At 46.4% G+C, this 19,368-nt stretch overlaps 1 protein-coding gene across 1 annotated transcript in view; it reads right to left on the bottom strand.

The window, feature by feature from the left end:
* The window catches only part of LOC138665169 (lysosomal alpha-glucosidase-like), an 83,026-nt gene that overhangs the window by 25,441 nt on the left and 38,217 nt on the right, over window positions 1–19,368 (bottom strand). The window contains exons 8-11 of the mRNA XM_069752429.1: window positions 13,128–13,259; window positions 12,930–13,040; window positions 12,732–12,845; window positions 5,591–5,675 (exon numbers count right to left, since the gene is read on the bottom strand). Of these exons, the coding sequence (XP_069608530.1) occupies window positions 5,591–5,675; window positions 12,732–12,845; window positions 12,930–13,040; window positions 13,128–13,259 (442 nt within the window). The remainder of the gene's footprint in view (window positions 1–5,590; window positions 5,676–12,731; window positions 12,846–12,929; window positions 13,041–13,127; window positions 13,260–19,368) is intronic.

The raw sequence follows: 19,368 nt of genomic DNA, 5'->3' as shown, positions 1-19,368 counted from the left end.
GCTCTTTTGGACTTCTTCATGATTTAAATTGCTCTGTATACTCCCACACTGTATACATAGTACTGGCTGTGCTAGGTATTACAGCATTATACCAGTCACTGAAATGGAAAAACACTGCAATATCTAGTACAACTACCATTAGTCAGACACAATCCAGGTTGACAGAGCAAACATTAAAGAGGCCTCTACAGTCAGCTGATCTATAGGGGTGTGGCGTGTCTAACTACTAATGATCTGATATTGATCGCTTAGGCTAAAGGTACCGTCACACATAGCGACGCTGCAGCGATACCGACAACGATCCGGATCGCTGCAGCGTCGCTGTTTGGTCGCTGGAGAGCTGTCACACAGACCGCTCTCCAGCGACCAACGATCCCGAGGTCCCCGGTAACCAGGGTAAACATCGGGTAACTAAGCGCAGGGCCGCGCTTAGTAACCCGATGTTTACCCTGGTTACCATCCTAAAAAGTAAAAAAACAAACGCTACATACTTACCTTCCGCTGTCTGTCCTCGGCGCTCTGCTTCTCTGGTCTGGCTGTGAGCGCCGGGCTCACCGCTCTGCTTTCCGGCTGACCGACGCTCACAGCCAGAGCAGGAGGAGAGCAGAGCGCAGCGCTGGAGGACAGACGGCTGTAGGTAAGTATGTACTGTTTGTTTTTTTACTTTTAGGATGGTAACCAGGGTAAACATCGGGTTACTAAGCGCGGCCCTGCGCTTAGTTACCCGATGTTTACCCTGGTTACCAGCAAAGACATCGCTGAATCGGTGTCACACACGCCGATTCAGCGATGTCTATGGGGAGTCCAGCGACGAAATAAAGTTCTGGACTTTCTTCCCCGACCAGCGACAGCACAGCAGGGGCCTGATCGCTGCTGCCTGTCACACTGGACGATATCGCTAGCGAGGACGCTGCAACGTCACGGATCGCTAGCGATATCGTCTAGTGTGACGGTACCTTTAGACTAGGCCACCAATGTACTGATCAAAGAAAACCTCTTTACTCCCTTCAAGACCTCTGACATACCCATACGTCATGATCAGAGAGAGGTTCCCAACCTTTGACATATGGGTAGGTCATAGGTGTTTTGCTAGCGTGATCGCCACGGATGTGACTACCAGGAGCGGTACCCGAACTACTCCCAGCTGATTAACCCCCTAAATTCCACGATCGATTGCAGCATTTGGGAGGCTAGGCAGCCTCTCCCTTCGTATCGGCACCCCGCAACATAATCGCAAGGGCCAAATCGTCGTCATGGCAACATGAGATCATCAAGATAACCTCCAGGTTTTCCAGCAACAGTGACCTGCTTAAACCAATCCCAGACCATGGTGTAAGAGGCTTCTGTCAGTGTAATGCTGACCGGTATAAAGCATTGAAATTAGTGATGAGCAAACATGCTCGGATAAATCCTTATCACAGCATGCTCGTGTGCTAACCAAGTATCTTTAACGTGCTCTAAAAATATGTGAGAGTCCCAAAGTCTGCATTTTTCGCGGCTGTTAGACAGCCGCAACACCTCCAGGGACTGCCTAACAAACAAGCAATCCATACATGTGTTGTGGCGGTCTAACAGCCACGAGTCCTGCAGTCGCAGGGACTTTAACATATTTTTCGAGTACACCAAAGACACTGTTCGCACACGACCATGCTTAGATAGCGCCATATCCAAGCACGTTCCGGCCGAACCTAAAAAGAAAAAAAAAAAACCTCACTAGTTAACCCCTTCAGAGAACTGTAAAAAAAAAATTTTTAAAAAGTGGCAAAAAAACCCCTATGCTTTTTCATCTCACCGCCAAACAAAGTGGAATGTAAATAAAAATGGTATAATTGAAAACATTTTATGCAGCAAAAAAAACACACCAAACAGCGGAAATAGAGGAGAAATTAAAAAAAAAAAAAAGCTATAGCTCATAATATAGCATTGCAAAAAATTATTTTTTCCCATAAAATAGAAATAGTTTTTATTTTGTAAAAGCGGGAAAGCAAAAAGAAAAAATATATATAAATGTGGCATTGCTGTAATTGTACAGACCTGAGGAATAATGCTGCCTCATCACTTTCACCATATGATGAACAGCATACAAAAAAATATATTTCTGAATTATTGGTTTTTGTTCACTCCCAAAAATCTGAATAGAAAGCGATCAAAAAATGTTATGTGATCGAAAATGGTAACAAGAAAAACGTCAACTCGTCCCGCAAAAAAAACAAACCCCAACATGACTCTTGGCAGAAATATAGGAAAAATTATAGCTCTCAAAATAGGATGATGCCAAAAACACGTTTCTTGCAATACAAAAGTAGTTTTAGCGTGATATTAGCCAAACATAAAAATCCAATATAAATCTGGTATCGCTGTAATCGCACTGACCTGAAGAATAAAGTAGCTTAATCACTTGTACTGCACAAGAAATGGCGTAAAACAGATTCTTCACCTGCTGTTCATTTGTTAATTCTGTCTCCCAAAGAGATAAGTAAGGCTCGGCTCATTTATTCTGTGCTCAACGTTGAGCGCTTACACCAGGGTTTCAGTGTAAATCTCTGAAATACGTGATTCAGATGGAAGTCCCAGCAGAAGATACCCTATAATGAGGCAGATGGAGGCATTGTGGATGCCGTTTGGCCTATGTTCCAGTGGTGTACTTCTTTTTAGGCATGCATAAAAGCGTTGTCGATCACAGTTGTGTGTACTTCTGAAAAGAAGGACAACGCTGAGCTGAGACCAGACAGAATTCAGAATACCTTTGCTGCCTCATACTAGTGAATGGATCCCTTAGGGGTTTTATCTGAATCACATTATTCGGAGATTTAGATGGAAACCCCAATGTAAGCGCTCAGCGTAGAGCGCAGGATAAATGTGACCACAAAATTCTATGTAAAATGTTCCCAATAAAGGCTTCAACTCAATCCACAAAAAACCGCAAGTCCCCACTCAGGTCATCTGTCAAAGGAAATATAGGAGGCTTCAACTTTACTGGTAGTTCAAAGGCTCTGTGAAAACGCTACGGCTCCTCGCCCTCTAAAAGAAATCCAGCAAATTCTGCACTCCCAAATCAAATGCCTCCCTCCTTTCTTAGCCTCAGTATGACTAAACAACATTTAGCCACATGTTTGGCATCTCTGTAGAGACGAGAGCCCACTTAATTTATGAGGTGCATATCTCCAGAAGCACGAGCTGGGCACAATGTATGTGCAAAATAAAATATGGGCATTACAACATACTGGACACTACAATGGCAGATTTGAATTTTTCACTCTACAATATCCATTGCTGCTTGTTTCTAGAAAACACCCATGAAGTCAAAATAGTCACTACAGCTGTAGATAAATTCCCAGAGGGGTGCAATTTCCAGAATGGGGTCACTTAGTGGAGAGGGGGGAGTTTCTGCTCATCTGGCACTTAGGGGCTCTGTATATTGAGTCTGCAAACTGTTCTATGATAATTTGCTCTCAGTCAAATTGCGCTCTATCCCTCCAGACTCCGGAGTCTCACAGTGTGGCCAAACAATACTGTACAGCCACATATGGGGTATTGCCACATTCAGCAGAAATTGTGTGACACATTTTAGTGCAATTTTTACTAATTTACCAGGGTGAACGTGTAAAATCTGGGCCCAAAACAAAATTATTGTGGTAAAAATGTAATTATTTTTTCTTTGCTGCCAAATGGTATAACATTCTATGACTTACCTATGGATTCAATATGATCAATACACCCTTACATGAATTCAATGAGGGATGTAGTTTGTAAAATGGGGTCACTTATGGAGGGGTTCTGTCAATGTGACATGGCACCTGCAAAGCATAAAAACCAAATCTGCACTACAATAGGACGCTCCTTCCTTCGGACCTTTGCATTGTGCCTCAAAAATAGTATTGGTGTACAAATCGAAAACTTAGGTCAAAGCAACATTTTAGTGAAAAAAATGGTAATTTTCCAATTCTGTGAATTGCCGGAGGATGATAAAATTCTCACTACATCCCTAGATGAATTCCTCAAGACATGTAGTTTCCAAAATGCGGTCATTTGTGGGGTTTCTGCTGTTATGACATGTCGGGGGCTCTTCAAATTGTAAAATGGCGTCTGCTATCAATTTCAGCCAAAATTGCGCTCCAGAATTTAAAGGGAACCTGTCACCTGAATTTGGCGGGACTGGTTTTGGGTCATATGGGCGGAGTTTTCGGGTGTTTGATTCACCCTTTCCTTACCCGCTGGCTGCATGCTGGCTGCAATATTGGATTGAAGTTCATTCTCTGTCTTCCGTAGTACATGCCTGCACAAGGCAATCTTTCCTTGCGCAGGCGTGTACTATGGAGGACAGAGAATGAACTTCAATCCAATATTGCAGCCAGCATGCAGCCAGCGGGTAAGGAAAGGGTGAATCAAACACCCGAAAACTCCACCCATATGACCCAAAACCAGTCCCGCCAAATTCAGGTGACAGAGTCCCTTTAACTTGCGCTCTTTCTCTTCTGAGCCCTGCTGTGTCCAAACAGTAGTTTTCCACCTTATAGGGGTATCGGCGTACTCAGAAATTGCACAACAGATTTTAGGGTCCATTTTCTCCAGTTACCCTTGCGAAAGTAAATTTGGGGCTAAAGCAACATCTTTGCTGGAAAAATGTATTTTTTCATTTTCACGGCTCAATGTTCTAAAGCACCTGTGAAGCACCTGAGGGTTCAAAGTGCTCACCACCTCGTAGATAAATAAGTTCATTGAGGGATGTGGTTTCCAAAATGGGGTTACTTTTAGGGGTCTCTGCAAATGTGACATGGTGAACTCTCTCGATCTATTGCAGCCAATTTTGCGCTCCAAACGTCAAATGGCGCTCCTTCCCTTCCAAGCCCTGCATGCGCCCAAACATTCGTTTTCCACCACATATGGGGTATTAGAGTACTCAAGAGAAATTGCACAAGAAATTGTATGGCCAATTTCCCCCGTTACCCTTATGAAAATGCAAAATTTGGGGTGAATGCAACATTTTTGTGGAAAAAAGTAAAATTTTCATTTTCTCCTTCCACATTGCTTTAATGCTGATTTAACCCTTTAGGGGGCATACATTCTTGAATGTGGTTTTGAGGGGTGCAGTTTATAATATGGTATCACTTTGGGGTATTTTCTGTCAATGGGACGTGGTCCCTAAAAAAATCTAAATGGTTTTGTAAATTCTGTTGGAAAAGAAATTGCTGATAAACTTTTAACCCTTCTAACTTCCTAAAAAAGAAAAAATTATGTTGCTCGAAAAGTTATGTAAAGTAGATATGTGTTAAATGTTATTGGTTAACCATTGTGTGTGATATAACTCTATGGTTTAAGGGCATAAAAATCAAAGTTTTTTTCCGATATTTTCATAAGTAAACGCATTGACCAAAATTTACCGCTAATATGAGGTACGAAATGTGATGAAAATACATTCTCAGAATCAGTGCGATCCATTGAAGCGTTCCAGAATTACTACAACAAAGTGACAAGTCAGAATTGAAAAAATGGCCAGGTCGGGAAGGTGAAAACAGGCCGGGGTGAAGGGGTTAAAGGTTTTGCAGCTGATAAAATGTATTCTACTCAGTTCATGGTTATCAAAACTTACCTGGGACATATGGGGGGTTTTCAATGTTGTTATCTGGGCAGTTGTCTACTGAACCTGGGACAAAGTTAGAAGGCTCGTTCATATCCTGCGACAGAAAAGAAATTAAAGAATTGAATTCATGTGCCCAAGACATAACTGCAATACCAAGCTCAGCCTCTGCTAAAAAGCATGGCACTGCTGCACAGAGCAACGCAAGCAATGAACGGGGCACAGCGCTTGACAGGACACCACAGCCCCTTTCACTTTAAGATCAGGCAATTTATTACATTGCTTCTTTTCGTTCTTTCAAGAGTCATAACTTTTTTTTTTTAACTTTTCCTTCTAATTAGCTGTATGAGGGCTTGTTATTTGGGGGACAACTTTTAGTTTTTTTTTTAGGACACCCTTTATTTTGCTGTATAATGTACTGAAAAAACTGGGAGAATTAAAAAAGAAAAAATGGGGTGAAACTGTGGAAAAAAAAACAATTCTGCTAATGTTTTTAAGGCATTGATTGTTAAAAAAAAAAAAACAACAAAAAAAACAACTGGTGATCTTATTCTCCAGTAGAGAGCAGCTGACATCAACCCTAAAAATCATTACACATGCCAGAATTAAATGCTCTGGCGGCTGGGAAAAGCCATTAGCTTTTTAGCGCTATTCCCAGGCGCCGGGTGCTAACTACAACGGTCATCATCCTTGCCTCATCTCCCTGCGAAGCATTTCTGCTGTATTTACATGCGCTGATCTAAGGCCGCTAAACGAGTGTGATCGACAATACTGAAGTCGTTCGCTTGTTTCCTGGCCTCTTTACACCAACTGAGAAACATAGTAACATAGTTAGTAAGGCCGAAAAAAGACATTTGTCCATCCAGTTCAGCCTATATTCCATCATAGTAAATCCCCAGATCTACGTCCTTCTACAGAACCTAATTGTATGATACAATATTGTTCTGCTCCAGGAACACATCGAGGCCTCTCTTGAACCCCTCGACTGAGTTCGCCATCACCACCTCCTCAGGCAAGCAATTCCAGATTCTCACTGCCCTAACAGTAAAGAATCCTCTTCTATGTTGGTGGAAAAACCTTCTCTCCTCCAGACGCAAAGAATGCCCCCTTGTGCCCGTCACCGTCCTTGGTATAAACAGATCCTCAGCGAGATATTTGTATTGTCCCCTTATATACTTATACATGGTTATTAGATTAGAGAAAGGATGATGGGGACAGAACAATCACAATTAGATCCAACTGTCCCCATACAGTATCATGTTATCAGCAGCACATCTACAGTTTACACCAGCGATGTGCTTCTGAGAACAAGGATTTCTGTTCCCACATAAACAATCCAATCACTCGATAAATAGGCAGCATTTTCCTTGTTTAGTATAATACACCCCATAGTCCTCTATATATTATAATGTGCACCTCAGTCCTCCATATAGTATAATACACTCCTCAGTCATCCATATAGTATAATACACTCCACATAGTCCTCCATATATTATAATGTGCACCTCAGTCCTCCATATAGTATAATACACTCCTCAGTCCTCCATATAGTATTACACTCCACATAGTCCTCCATATAGTATAATACACTCCTCATAGACCTCCATATATTAAAATACACTGCAATTCCTCCATATAGTATAATACACTCAGTCCTCCAAATAGTATAATACATTCCTCATAGTGCTCCATATAGTATAATGCCCCGCCATTGTCATCCATGTATAACAATTCACTTCCCATAGTATAATGCACCCCATAGTTCTTCATATAGTATAATGTATTCCCCATAGTCCTCGATACAGTATAATGCAGCCCAGATATAGTATAATGATGCCACCCCAGAGTATAATGCAGCCACCCCACAGAATATATTGTAGCCCCCTGAGTACAATGTAACCCCCAGAGACTATAATGCAGCCCCCTCATATAGTATAATGCAGCCCCTGCATATATAATACATGGTAGCCCCCTCATAGAGCATAATGCAGTCCCCCATAGAATATAATGTAGCCCCTCCATAGAATATAATACAGCACCCCATTGAATGTAATACAGCCCTCCCCTGGGTATAGCAGCCACATAGTATATAGCACAGGCCACGTAGTATATAGCACAGGCCACGTAGTATATAGGAGCCATGTAGTATATAGCAGATAAATACTACGTGTCCTGTGCTATATACTATGTGGCTGCTATAAACTGCTATATGATAAAGTTTGGGCATCCCTATTAATCTTAAGCTTAATGTTATATAAAAATTGTGTTTTTTTGCAACAGCTTTTTCAGTTTCATATATCTAATAACACAGTAATGTTTCTGCCTTGAAATTAGGTTTATTGTACTAACAGAAAATGTGCAATCTGCATTGAAACAAAATTTGACAGGTGCATAAGTATGGGCACCCCACCAGAAAAGTGACATCAATATTTAGTAGATCCTCCTTTTGCAAAAATAACAGCCTCTAGTCGCTTCCTGTAGCTTTTAAAAGGGACTCTGTCACCTGAATTTGGAGGGAACAATTTTCAGCCATAGGGGCGGGGTTTTCGGGTGTTTGATTCACCCTTTCCTTACCCGCTGGCTGCAATATTGGAGTTCAGTTAAGTTTGATGGTCGCCGAGCATGGACAGCCCTCTTCAAATGATCCCACATATGTTCAATGATATTCAGGTCTGGGGACTGGGATGGCCATTCCAGAACAGTGTAATTGTTCCTCTGCATGAATCCCTGAGTAGATTTGGAGCGGTGTTTTGGATCATTGTCTTGCTGAAAGATCCATCCCCTGCGTAACTTCAGCTTTGTCACTTATTCATGAACATTATTGTCAAGAATCTGCTGATATTGAGAGGAATCCATGCGTCCCTCAACTTTAACAAGATTCCCAGTGCTGGCATTGGCCACACAGCCCCAAAGCATGATGGAACCTCCACCAAATTTTACTGTGGGTAGCAAGTGTTTTTCTTGGAATGCTGTGTTTTTTGGCCGCCATGCATAACGCCTTTTTGTATGACCAAACAACTTAATCTTGGTTTCATCAGTCCACAGGACCTTCTTCCAAAAAGAAATTGGCTTCTCCAAATGTGATTTTGCATACCTCAGCCGACTCGGTTTGTGGCGTGCTTGCAGAAACGGCTTCTTTCGCATCACTCTCCCATACAGCTTCTCCTTGTGCAAAGTGCATTGTATAGTTGACCGATGCACAGTGACACCATCTGCAGCAAGTTGATGCTGCAGCTCTCTGGAGGTGGTCTGAGGATTGTCCTTGACTGATCTAACCATTCTTCTTCTCTGCCTTTCTGATGTTTTTCTTGGCCTGCCACTTCTGGCCTTAACAAGAACTGTACCTATGTTCTTCCATTTCCTTACTATGTTCCTCCACAGTGGAAATTGACTGGTTAAATCTCTGAGACAACTTTTTGTATCCTTCCCCTGAACAACGATGTTGAATAATCTTTGTTTTCAGACCATTAGACAGTTGATTTGAGGAGCCCATGATGCCACTCTTCAGAGGAGATTCAAACAGGAGAACAACTTGCAAGTGGCCACTTTAAGTAGCTTTTCTCATGATTGCATACACCTGGCTCTGAAGTTCAAAGCTCAATGAGGTTATGAAACAAAAAAAGTGTTTTAGTAAGTCAGTAAAAAGTAGGTAGGAGTATTTAAAACAAGAAAATGATAAGGGTGCCCATACTTATGCACCTGTCAAATTTTGTTTGAATGCAGATTGCACATTTTCTGTTAGTACAATAAACCTCATTTCAAGGCAGAAACATTACTGTGTCCAACAGTTATTAGATATATGAAACTTTTGTTTCATAGCTGTAGCTATTGCAAAAAAAACTATTTTTATAATACATTAAGCTTAAGATTAATAGGGGTGCCCAAACTTTTTCATATAACTGTACATACATTGGCCTCACATCCCGTGAACTCAGAGTTGGGGTGCGTGAGCAAGGTCGGGACATTTGCGCGGCCGGGGCGGTGGTCGATCCCTCTGGACTGAAGACAATCCCGCGTCACTTTAAGCCTTTTCACAACTGTGACGCGGGGTCCCTTCGGGTCAGGGGGATCGAGAGCCTACACCTGTGCATTAGTGGTGGGAATTACAAAAAACTTCTGGCTCAACGAGAGGCAAGCTGGATAGGGCGCCTCAATACTATGGTACCAAACGGGCTAAACGAGGCATTAAGTTTTGCCTCGTTCCTGTGACGAATTAACCATTTCCTGGAGTTCATAAAATCCTCCCCATTTCTATACGATCATGCACCCCCATGATCCTGGTTTGGATCCTATTGTTGTTTTTAATATGTGTGTTCTTATTGTATATTCTTTCTTTCTTTATTCTTTCCACATTTTTAGTAAATCCTATGGCACGGACCCAAATATGCCCATATATATCCACAGATGTTTCCAGTCACAATATACGCCTCTCGGACTGAATTGAGCGTATTGGCAAAGTTATACGTAATATGGAGGGACCGCACCTGCAGGAAGATTACCTGTCATGAATATTGCCCAGAGACCTATAATGGTCCATTGAATATGATGATATTGGATAACCTTTTTCTGTTGCGGACATTGCATTACAATGTATATGTATGTGTTTTTCCCATAATTACCCGGCTGTGCACGTGCGCGCTGTTTCTGCGGTCTCCTCCTCCTGCCGCGGCGTCTCCACGGCCCTTCGCGCGTGCGCGGTGACTCTGTCCCCGCGCATGCGCGATTGTGCTTGACGCTGGCGGCCGGCGCAGGACCTGTGGTTTACAGTGCGCACGCGCCGCGGATGCCGATGTGATTGGTCGGTTCACAACATGTGACCGGCCTCAGGTGACTGTGAATGGGATATAAAAGGTGTATAAAAGCTGTACACTAAGAGGCGAAACGTACGTTGGGGCGCTCTTGGATACAACCTGGTACCATCTACCCCATTTACCCTGTTGACTCTTGGTAAGCGCTGCTCTAAAAAACATATAATGTTCATATAGACCACTTGGCTATTATATATGTGCACCCTATGGAGAGCTTGCTTTCTGTCACTCAGAGACTCTTTGTATTAGTGGGGGGTGGCTGTGGTGCCTGTGATCGTGCACATCATCCTTTTCCTTTTTTTAATATTTTTTTTATCGTATTTATGTCACTTGACAGGTTTCCTAATAAAGTATTTGTTTTTAACCTTTAATACTTAACTCTCCTCCTGTTTTTCCATACATACATACATATTGTAGAATGCCCGATGCGTTAATACAGGCCACGCAATATATAACAGTGGCCACGCAGTATATAACATAGCCCACGCAGTATATAACACAGCCCACGCAGTATATAGCAGCCACGCAGTATATAACACAGGCGACGTAGTATATAACACAGGCCATGCGGTATATGACACTGGCCACGTAATATATAGCACAGCCCACTCAGTACATAACACAGCCCACATAGTATAACACTGGCCACGTAGTATATAGCGGCCACGTAGTATATAGCAGCCACTCGGTATATAACAGCCCACGTAATATATAACACTGGCCACGAAGTATAAAGCAGTGTGGGCACATATCCCTGTTAAAAAAAAAAATAATTAAAATAAAAAATAGTTATATACTGACCCGCTGGGATCCAGCGAAGCTCTGGCGATGCGCGCGCGGCTGCCACCATCTTCCGTTCCCAGGATGCATTGCGAAATTACCCAGAAGACTTAGCGGCAGGGCCACCCGGCGCACCTGGGCAAATGCCGGGGCCCTTGGGGAGAGAGGGGGGCCCACTCACGCTGTCATAGATACAGCTGGGAGAGCAGAGCAGGAGAACATGCTCTCTCCGCCCACAAAGTCACTGCTGGCTGCGTTCTCTTAACCCCTATGTGCCAGCTCTGACACAAGCATCTTCTCACTCAGTCAGTGCAGCCAGGCAGGCACACATAGGGGTTAAGAGAAGGCAGCCAGTGTGACATTGTTTGTGGGCGGAGAGAGCACGTTCTCTGCTCTGATCTCCGCCCCTGGCTGGCTGCCATGCTGCTGAAGTTAAGTTATGAGGCAGATTCAGGAGGAGCTCCTAGTCCTACCAGTGCCTGAGTGAGTGGCGCTGCTATATACTACGTGGGCTGCGCTGCTATATACTACGTGGGCTGCGCTGCTATATACTACGTGGGCTGCGCTGCTATATACTACGTGGGCTGCGCTGCTATATACTACGTGGGCTGCGCTGCTATATACTACGTGGGCTGCTATATACTACATGGCTGCTATATACTACGTGGGCAGTGTTATATACTACATGGCTGTGTTTATATGCGATCATGAATCGGGGTATGTGTTAAAGGGGGGGCCCACTGAGACTCTTTCGCCCGGGGCACGCAAAAACCTGGAGCCGGCCCTGCTTAGCGATCTCGCAAGACCGCTAAGTCTTCTGGGTAATTTCGCAATGCATCTCTGGGAACGGAAGATGGCGGCAGGCGCGAGCGCATCGTCGGACTACGGAAGGTGAGTATAGCAGGTTTTTTTTTTGTTTTTTTTTTATTATTTTTAACATTACATCTTTTTACTATTGATGCTGCGTAGGCAGCATCAATAGTAAAAAGTTGGGGACACACAGGGTTAATAGCAGCGTTAACGGAGTGCGTTACCCGCGGCATAACACGGTCCGTTACTGCTGGCATTAACACTGTGTGAGCGGTGACTGGAGGGGAGTATGCGGGCGCCGGCACCGACTGCAGGGGAGTAGGGAGGGACTAATCGGACTGTGCCCGTCGCTGATTGGTCGCGGCAGCCATGACAGGCAGCTGGCGAGACCAATCAGTGACGCCGGATTTCCGTTACGGAAGTTGCAGACAGACAGACGGAAGTACCCCTTAGACAATTATATATATTTTTTTTTATTTTTTTATATTTTAAAGCAAAAACTTTCCACATCTTTCTCAAAAGGTTTCTGCTTCGAAAATTCTTAAAAAAGACCCTTCGATATGACTGTTTTCTGCCTTCCACTAACATAAAAAAAAGGAAGTGAAAAATTCCATCTGCTTAGAGTAGATTTGTGGAATGAACGACTGCCATGATTTTTCACAATGAATACTTAAGTAATGACACAGGTTTGCCAAACTACAAAATAAGTTTTCACCCCACTGTATTAAGTCAAAAAATACATCTTGAATACTCACTATCCACATGCCGTCAAAAGGAACCTGGTCATGAAAGTTCTTCACCATATCATACCACCAATTAAATGTTTCAGGGTTTGTAAAATCTGGAAACACTGTCAGACCTGGCCAAACCTGATAGAAAGATTATAAAATCGTTAGTGGATGAATAAGAAAAAATCCTGAACCAAACAGCCAGACACAAGAGGATCTGTATACCTTTCCAACAAGAGGCTGACCAGTTGCGTTTTTTATAAAAACTCCTCTTTTCAGTCCATCACCGTAAGGAGGGTAACTCTCCGGGGAGCCAGTACTGCTGATGGCTGGATCCTAAAATTTAAAGAGTTCACCTAATTATATTTCAAGAGTGTTCTACATGGCGTTACAGCCCTGCAATAATAGATCACATGTCCTTACCACAATTAATACATATTTAAGTCCTTGTGCATGGAAATCTCCGAGAAGGTTCGGATAATCCCCAAAACGGGTTTTGTCATATGTAAAGTCGCGATATTCATCCATGTAGTCAATGTCATTCCACTGTACATCCTGGAAAACAAGGGAATATGCCCGAAAGTAAGATCACTTCTGAAATGGGCTTTTGTAGGAACTGCAATGGAGGCCAACATTTCCTAAACAAATGTAGCGGAAGAGAATTATAGAGCGTAAAAAAAAAAGCAGTTCTGGTGTTTAAATCCTTTTTCCCCCATTTACAGCGTTTACAACACAACTTACCGCAATTAAATGTTATGATAGATGAGACTTACAGACAAGACCAGGTTTATTTTCCTTTTTTGTAGAACTACCGTATTTAAAGGGGGAAGATTAAAAAATTAACATTTTTCAATCATATTTTCTAAAAGCTTTTTTATTTTTTTCCTGTTTTATTTTATCAGAGGACTTGAATCATCAACAGTTTAATTGCTTGTTCTATATACTGCAATACCATAGTGGTTTTTACATAATGGAGGACCCCTAATGCAATAGCAATCCATTGGGACCATGAGGTCATGTCTTAAGGAGGGGGGGGATGATGAGCACTCAGATCGGCAGCCTACCAAGATCTCGACTCAAAGGGATACTCCCATCTCCAAGATCATATCCCAATATGTAGTAGGTTTAATAATAATATTAGCAAATACCTCCAATTAGAAAACAGGATTTTTGGTTGCTTACCGTAAAATCTGTTTCTCTGAGCCTTCATTGGGGGACACAGGAACCATGGGTGTATGCTGCTGCCACTAGGAGGCTGACACTATGCAAATAAAAAAGTTAGCTCCTCCTCTGCAGTGTACACCCCACCGACAGGAAGTAGGATCTTCAGTTAGTGAGAAAGCAGTAGGAGAAGCAACGTGTAAAAGAGAAATAATAATAATAATATAATAATAATAATAAACTTTATATAGCGCCAACAAATGCCGCAGCGCTCCACAGATTAACAGTTTCAAACACTCAAAGAGTGTTCAAAGAACTCAAACGTAAACAGTATAACACAATAAACAGAGCTGTTCAACTTGGGAGGGTGCTGTGTCCCCCAATGAAGGCTCAGAGAAACAGATTTTACGGTAAGCAACCAAAAATCCTGTTTTCTCCATCGCCTTTCATTGGGGGACACAGGAACCATGGGACGTCCCAAAGCAGTCCCTGGGGTGGGAAAAACAGACTTCCATCAGGTCAGAGGACTCACCACTGCCGCCTGCAGGATCCTTCTGCCCAGGCTGGCGTCCGCCGAAGCATAGGTATACACCTTGTAAAATTTGGCGAACATGTGGATGGAAGACAAAGTTGCCGCTTTGCAAAGCTGTAGGACGGAAGCCCTGTGGTGCACCACCCAGGAGGCGCCGACTGCCCGGGTAGAGTGAGCCTTGATCCCAGGAGGGGGCACTCTGTTCTTGACCCGGTAAGCCTCCAGAATTGCCGTTCTGATCCAGCGGGCAATAGTCACCTTAGAAGCCAGTTGGCCTCTGCGCGTGCCATCAGGAATGACGAAGAGAGAACCTGTCTTCCGGAAAGTGGACGTTCTATCCAGGTAGATCCTCACTGCGGTGACGAGGTCCAGCTTTTTCAACGATCGCTCCAGAGGATGAGTCGGAGCTGGGCAAAAGGAAGGTAGAACGACGTCCTCGTTGGAGGTGGAAACCACCTTAGGAAGGAAAGAAGGAGGAGGTCTGAGGACCACCTTGTCCTGGTGAATGACCAAGAACGGAGGTCGGCAAGAAAGGGCCGCCAATTCGGAAACGCGCGGATAGAAGTGATGGCCACAAAAAAAGGCCACCTTCCAAGATAGGGAGATTCCCCTGTCAGTTCTGAGAGGCTCAAATGGGGAAACCTCAGAACGTCCAGTACCATGTTTAAAACCCCATGAATCCACAGGGGCCCTATACGGAGGGACAGCATGGGCTGCTCCTTGAAGGCAGGTCTTAACCTGTGGCCGAGAAGCTAAAGTCTTCTGAAAAAGGATGGGAAGCTCAGAAATCTGGCCCTTGAGGGAACTCCGGGCAAGGCCCAAATCCAGTCCTGCCTAGAGGAAGGCCAAGATGGAAGGCAGGGAAAAGGACATAGATGGGTACGATAGTAGAGTCTGGGAAAACGAAGGCTTCCGAGCCTGGATCATGGTGAGAATCACCTAGTCCGAAAGGCCAGACGCTCTTAGAACAGCGGACTCAACAGCCACGCTGTTAAACTGAACGACCGAGAATTTGGGTGGCAGATCGGACCCAGAGACAGCAGATCGGGACTGTCTGGAAGGCACCAGGGGGCGTCCGCGAGAAGATTGACGATCTCCGCAAACCAAGCTCTCCTGGGCCAATCCGGGGCGATCAGAATGACCGGCACCCCTCCGCCTTGATCCCTTTCAACGGCTTGGGAAGCAAGGGAAGAATGGGAATAGATAGGGGAGCACGAACTGCGACCAAGGAATGGCCAGAGCGTCGATGCCCACTGCGAGAGGGTCGAGAGACCAGGAAACGAACACCATGTTCATTCGGGACGCCATGAGGTCCACGTCCGGAGTCCCCCATCGAAGACCAGGCTGATGTAAGAACCCCTGATGCAAGGACCATTTCCTTGCCGAGAGGCCCTCGCGGTTGAGGAAGTTGGCGGCTCAATTGTCGACACCGGGGATAAGCACTGCGGATATCACCGGAACCATTGCCTCTGCCCGGAGGAGGATTTTGGATACCTCGGCCAAGGAACTCAGTGTCTCCCCCGATGGTTGATATGCCACCTCCGTGGCGGTGTCCGCCGAGATTCGGATAGGTAGACCCCTGAGAATCCTTTCCCAGTGGCGAAGGGAGAGAAAGATGGCCCGAATCTCAAGCACATTGATCGGCCAAGAAGACTCCTGCGCCGACCAACGACCCTGAACAGTCAGGTGGCGAAACACCACGCCTTAGCCGAGCAGGCTGACGTCCATCTTCACCACCTTGCCAGAAAACTGGAAGGAAGGACCTGCCCTGGGAGATGAGAGGTGACGTCAGCCACCAGTTGAGGGACCGATTGACCCGGGGAGAGAGATGGATTGGTCGATCCAGGGACAAGACAGACCTGTCCCACTGTGACAGGATGGCCTGCTGAAGAGGACGTGAATGAAATAGGGCAAAGGGTGTCGCTTCCAATGTTGCTACCATCCTCCCCAGGACCTTCATGGCCGATCGGAAAGAGGGAAGCCGAGGACCCTGGAGCAAGTGTACGTCCCGACGAAGGACGGATCTCTTACCCTCGGGAAAGGAAGACTTTGAACTGACGAGTGTCGAAGAGCATGCCCAGAAAAAAAGGAGGCGCTGCGAGGGAACAAGACAGGATTTCTTCTTGTCGACAAACCACCCGAAACGGCTAGTGTCGAGGACGATGGAGGCTCTCGCGAGCCTGAGAAAAAGGACGGAGCCTTGATGAGGATGCCATCGAGGTACGGAAAAGGTACCAGTCCCCTGACCCTCAAGATGGCTATCAGTGCCGCCCTGATCTTCGTGAAAACCCTGGGAGCAGTTGTGAGACCGAACGGCAGGGCGACAAACTGAAAAGGGTCCTGGAGCACCGCAAAGCCCAAGAATCCATGATGTCCTGGGAATATCGGGACATGGAGGTAGGCGTCTTGAATATCTATGGAACACAGAAATTCTTGAGCCTCCATGGAAGCAATTACTGAATGAAAGGATTCCATCCTGAGGAGTCTCAGATGAATTCTCCTGTTCAGCAATTTGAGATCCAGAATGGGATGAACCTTGCCTTCTTTTATCGGTCACACAAAGGATTAGAGTAGAAACCTGTGAACCGTGCTTCTTCTGGGACGGGAAAAATTACCCCCGGCTTTGAGAAGAGAAGCAATGGTTGCGAAGAAACCCGGAACTAGAGCGGGGTCTCTTGGAGGTCGGGATTCAAAGAAACGATCCCAGGGTCGTGAAACGAACTCTATCTTGTATCCCGAGGATACAACTTCCCTGACCCATGTGCCCTCTACTGAGGAGATCCAGAAGTCCCTGAGGAAGAGGAGACAGCCGCCCAGCCTGGGAAGTGGGCTGAGGTCTAGACGAGAGTCATGCCGAGGTGGATCTTCCAGTCCTAGACCTGGAGGATATACCTTGGGAGTAGCGAGAACGCCAGGAAGGAGTGGGTCTAAAAAAATACCCTGTTCTTCTCTGGACGTGCCTGTGGCCTTTGCTGCGTGAACCCTGAAAAAGGTCGGCTGGTAAGTGACTTTTTGGAAGACAAATCCGCCTGCCGGGCCTTGAGCCAATGGTCCGACGGGAGGGAACAGCATTGCTGGAAGCCTGAGTCGCACAAGACGCGGCATCCAGGGAAGCGGAGGCCAGGTATTCACCTACAAGAGAAATCTGGCTAGCAAGCTCAGCTAGCTGTCCGGGTGGAGCCCCGTCCGGGATGCCCTGACGGAGCTGTTTGGCCCATTTGGATACTTCGCAAAGGATTCTATGATTATCATTAGAATCCTTCAGAGATGCTCCGCCAGCTAGAGAAAGAACAGTGTTGGTCTCTCGACAGCCTGGAAACCCGAGGATCCACCGAGGGGGAAGTCCAATTAGCGGTGAGCTCCGGAGAAAAGAGATAAAACGCCAAGGCGCTTTCCTCTCTGGAAGCGTCTGGCCGGATTCTCTCCTTCTCTCGTCATGATTTCCTCTAAATCAGGGTGAGGAGCGAAAACCTTTGAAGGTGGTTTAGCCCGTCTAAACGAAACCGCCTGGTCTGCGGGTTCCGTAGCGGAATCTTTGATGCCACAGGTCTGATTTATCGCTCCAATGAGGTACTCAACCATATCCCTCATAGATTTGGTTCAAATCCAGCGCCGAAATATCCTACGAAGGCGCATCAGAGAAAGCCTCGCCTGACGCAGGGGAGGTCCGGGGAGAAGCCGACCGCAGGAAGGACCGTGGGGCGAAATGGAATGGGAAAAGGACTCAGACCAGCGTTCCTGTCTGGACCTTTTGCGACCTATAACGGAAGGCTCAGACGGAGTCTCCTGCGACCCGTTGGCTACTGCGGGAGTCTGCAGGGGCAACCTATCAACCACAGACACAAGGGTTTTAGACACCCGTGTTAGATCCGCTATGGATTGTGATAGAGAGGACACCCAGGCTGGAGTGGAGTTTTCGCTCTGTAGCGGAACAGCGGGAGGGTCCTGGGAGGGGGTTGCTACACGTCTGACAGAGAGCAGAAATACCAGAAGGTTAGGGGCCAGAAGGGCAGAGGAGTGTCGGTCTGCAGAGCAGAGCTACTCACGACAGGCGGAGCGATCTTCGGACGGAAAAGCTGCATAGCTGCCCAGAGGAGGATCTTGATAAGGATCATCGCTGATGTGCATCTTCTAACACAGAAAAGCAAACAGACAGCAGACTTCTGGGACACTGCTGTTTGGCCCCTTCAGTCCGGGACCAGCTGCAGCCGCAAGAAGTGGGGCAAGGCGTTCCTGGCGCCGAAAAACAAACTTGGGGGCACAGGAGAAAGTGCGCGGGGCTAACCGCCGTGTCAGTACCGCCTGCTGTGTCCCCCAATGCGCCGAAATGAACCAGTCGGGCGGGAGAAAAGCCTGCCCGATGGAGAGAAGGAAGTGGGCGGAGTCGCGGCCGGAAGTAGGCCCCGGGAGAAGCCGGGGCCTAAATTAGAAGTCGGCGACCGCCGGAGAGGGCCGCGGCGACGGTGGAAGTGCAGCCAGGAAGCGGCGCGGCCGCCCGCAGACAGAAAGGAGCGCAGCCGCAGGAAAAGGCAGCGCGGCTGCCTGCAGGCCCCACAGAAAAGCGCGGTCGCCGGTGGAAAACGGCGCGGCTGTGTGCGCGCCAGAAAGGGAGAAGCGGCCGCTGCAAAAAGACAGCGCGGGTGCCAGTAGGGCCGCCGCGCCACCCAGAGCAAGGAGCAGCCGCAGCAAAAAGGGGGCTGTGCGGCTGCCTAGACAGTGCAGCGCGGCCGCCGACAGAGTTGAGCGGCCGCAGTAAAATTAAGCGCGGCTGCCAGAAGGGCCGCCGCGCCACTCGGGTACAGGAGCGGCCGCAGCAAAAAGGGGCTGTGCGGCTGCAGAGACGGTGCGGGGGAAGCAGCGCGGCCGCCTTGCGAAGGGGCGGCCGCCGTAAAAATCAGCGCGGCGGCCAGAAGGGCCTCCGCGCCACACGGGAACAGGAGCGGCCGCAGCAAAAAGGGTAGTGCGGTCGCC

Source organism: Ranitomeya imitator, chromosome 2, assembly GCF_032444005.1.
Source record: "Ranitomeya imitator isolate aRanImi1 chromosome 2, aRanImi1.pri, whole genome shotgun sequence".
NCBI classification, from domain to species: domain Eukaryota; kingdom Metazoa; phylum Chordata; class Amphibia; order Anura; family Dendrobatidae; genus Ranitomeya; species Ranitomeya imitator.
The sequence above is the reverse complement of the archived record's forward strand: the minus strand, read 5'-3'. Positions and strand labels throughout refer to the sequence as shown.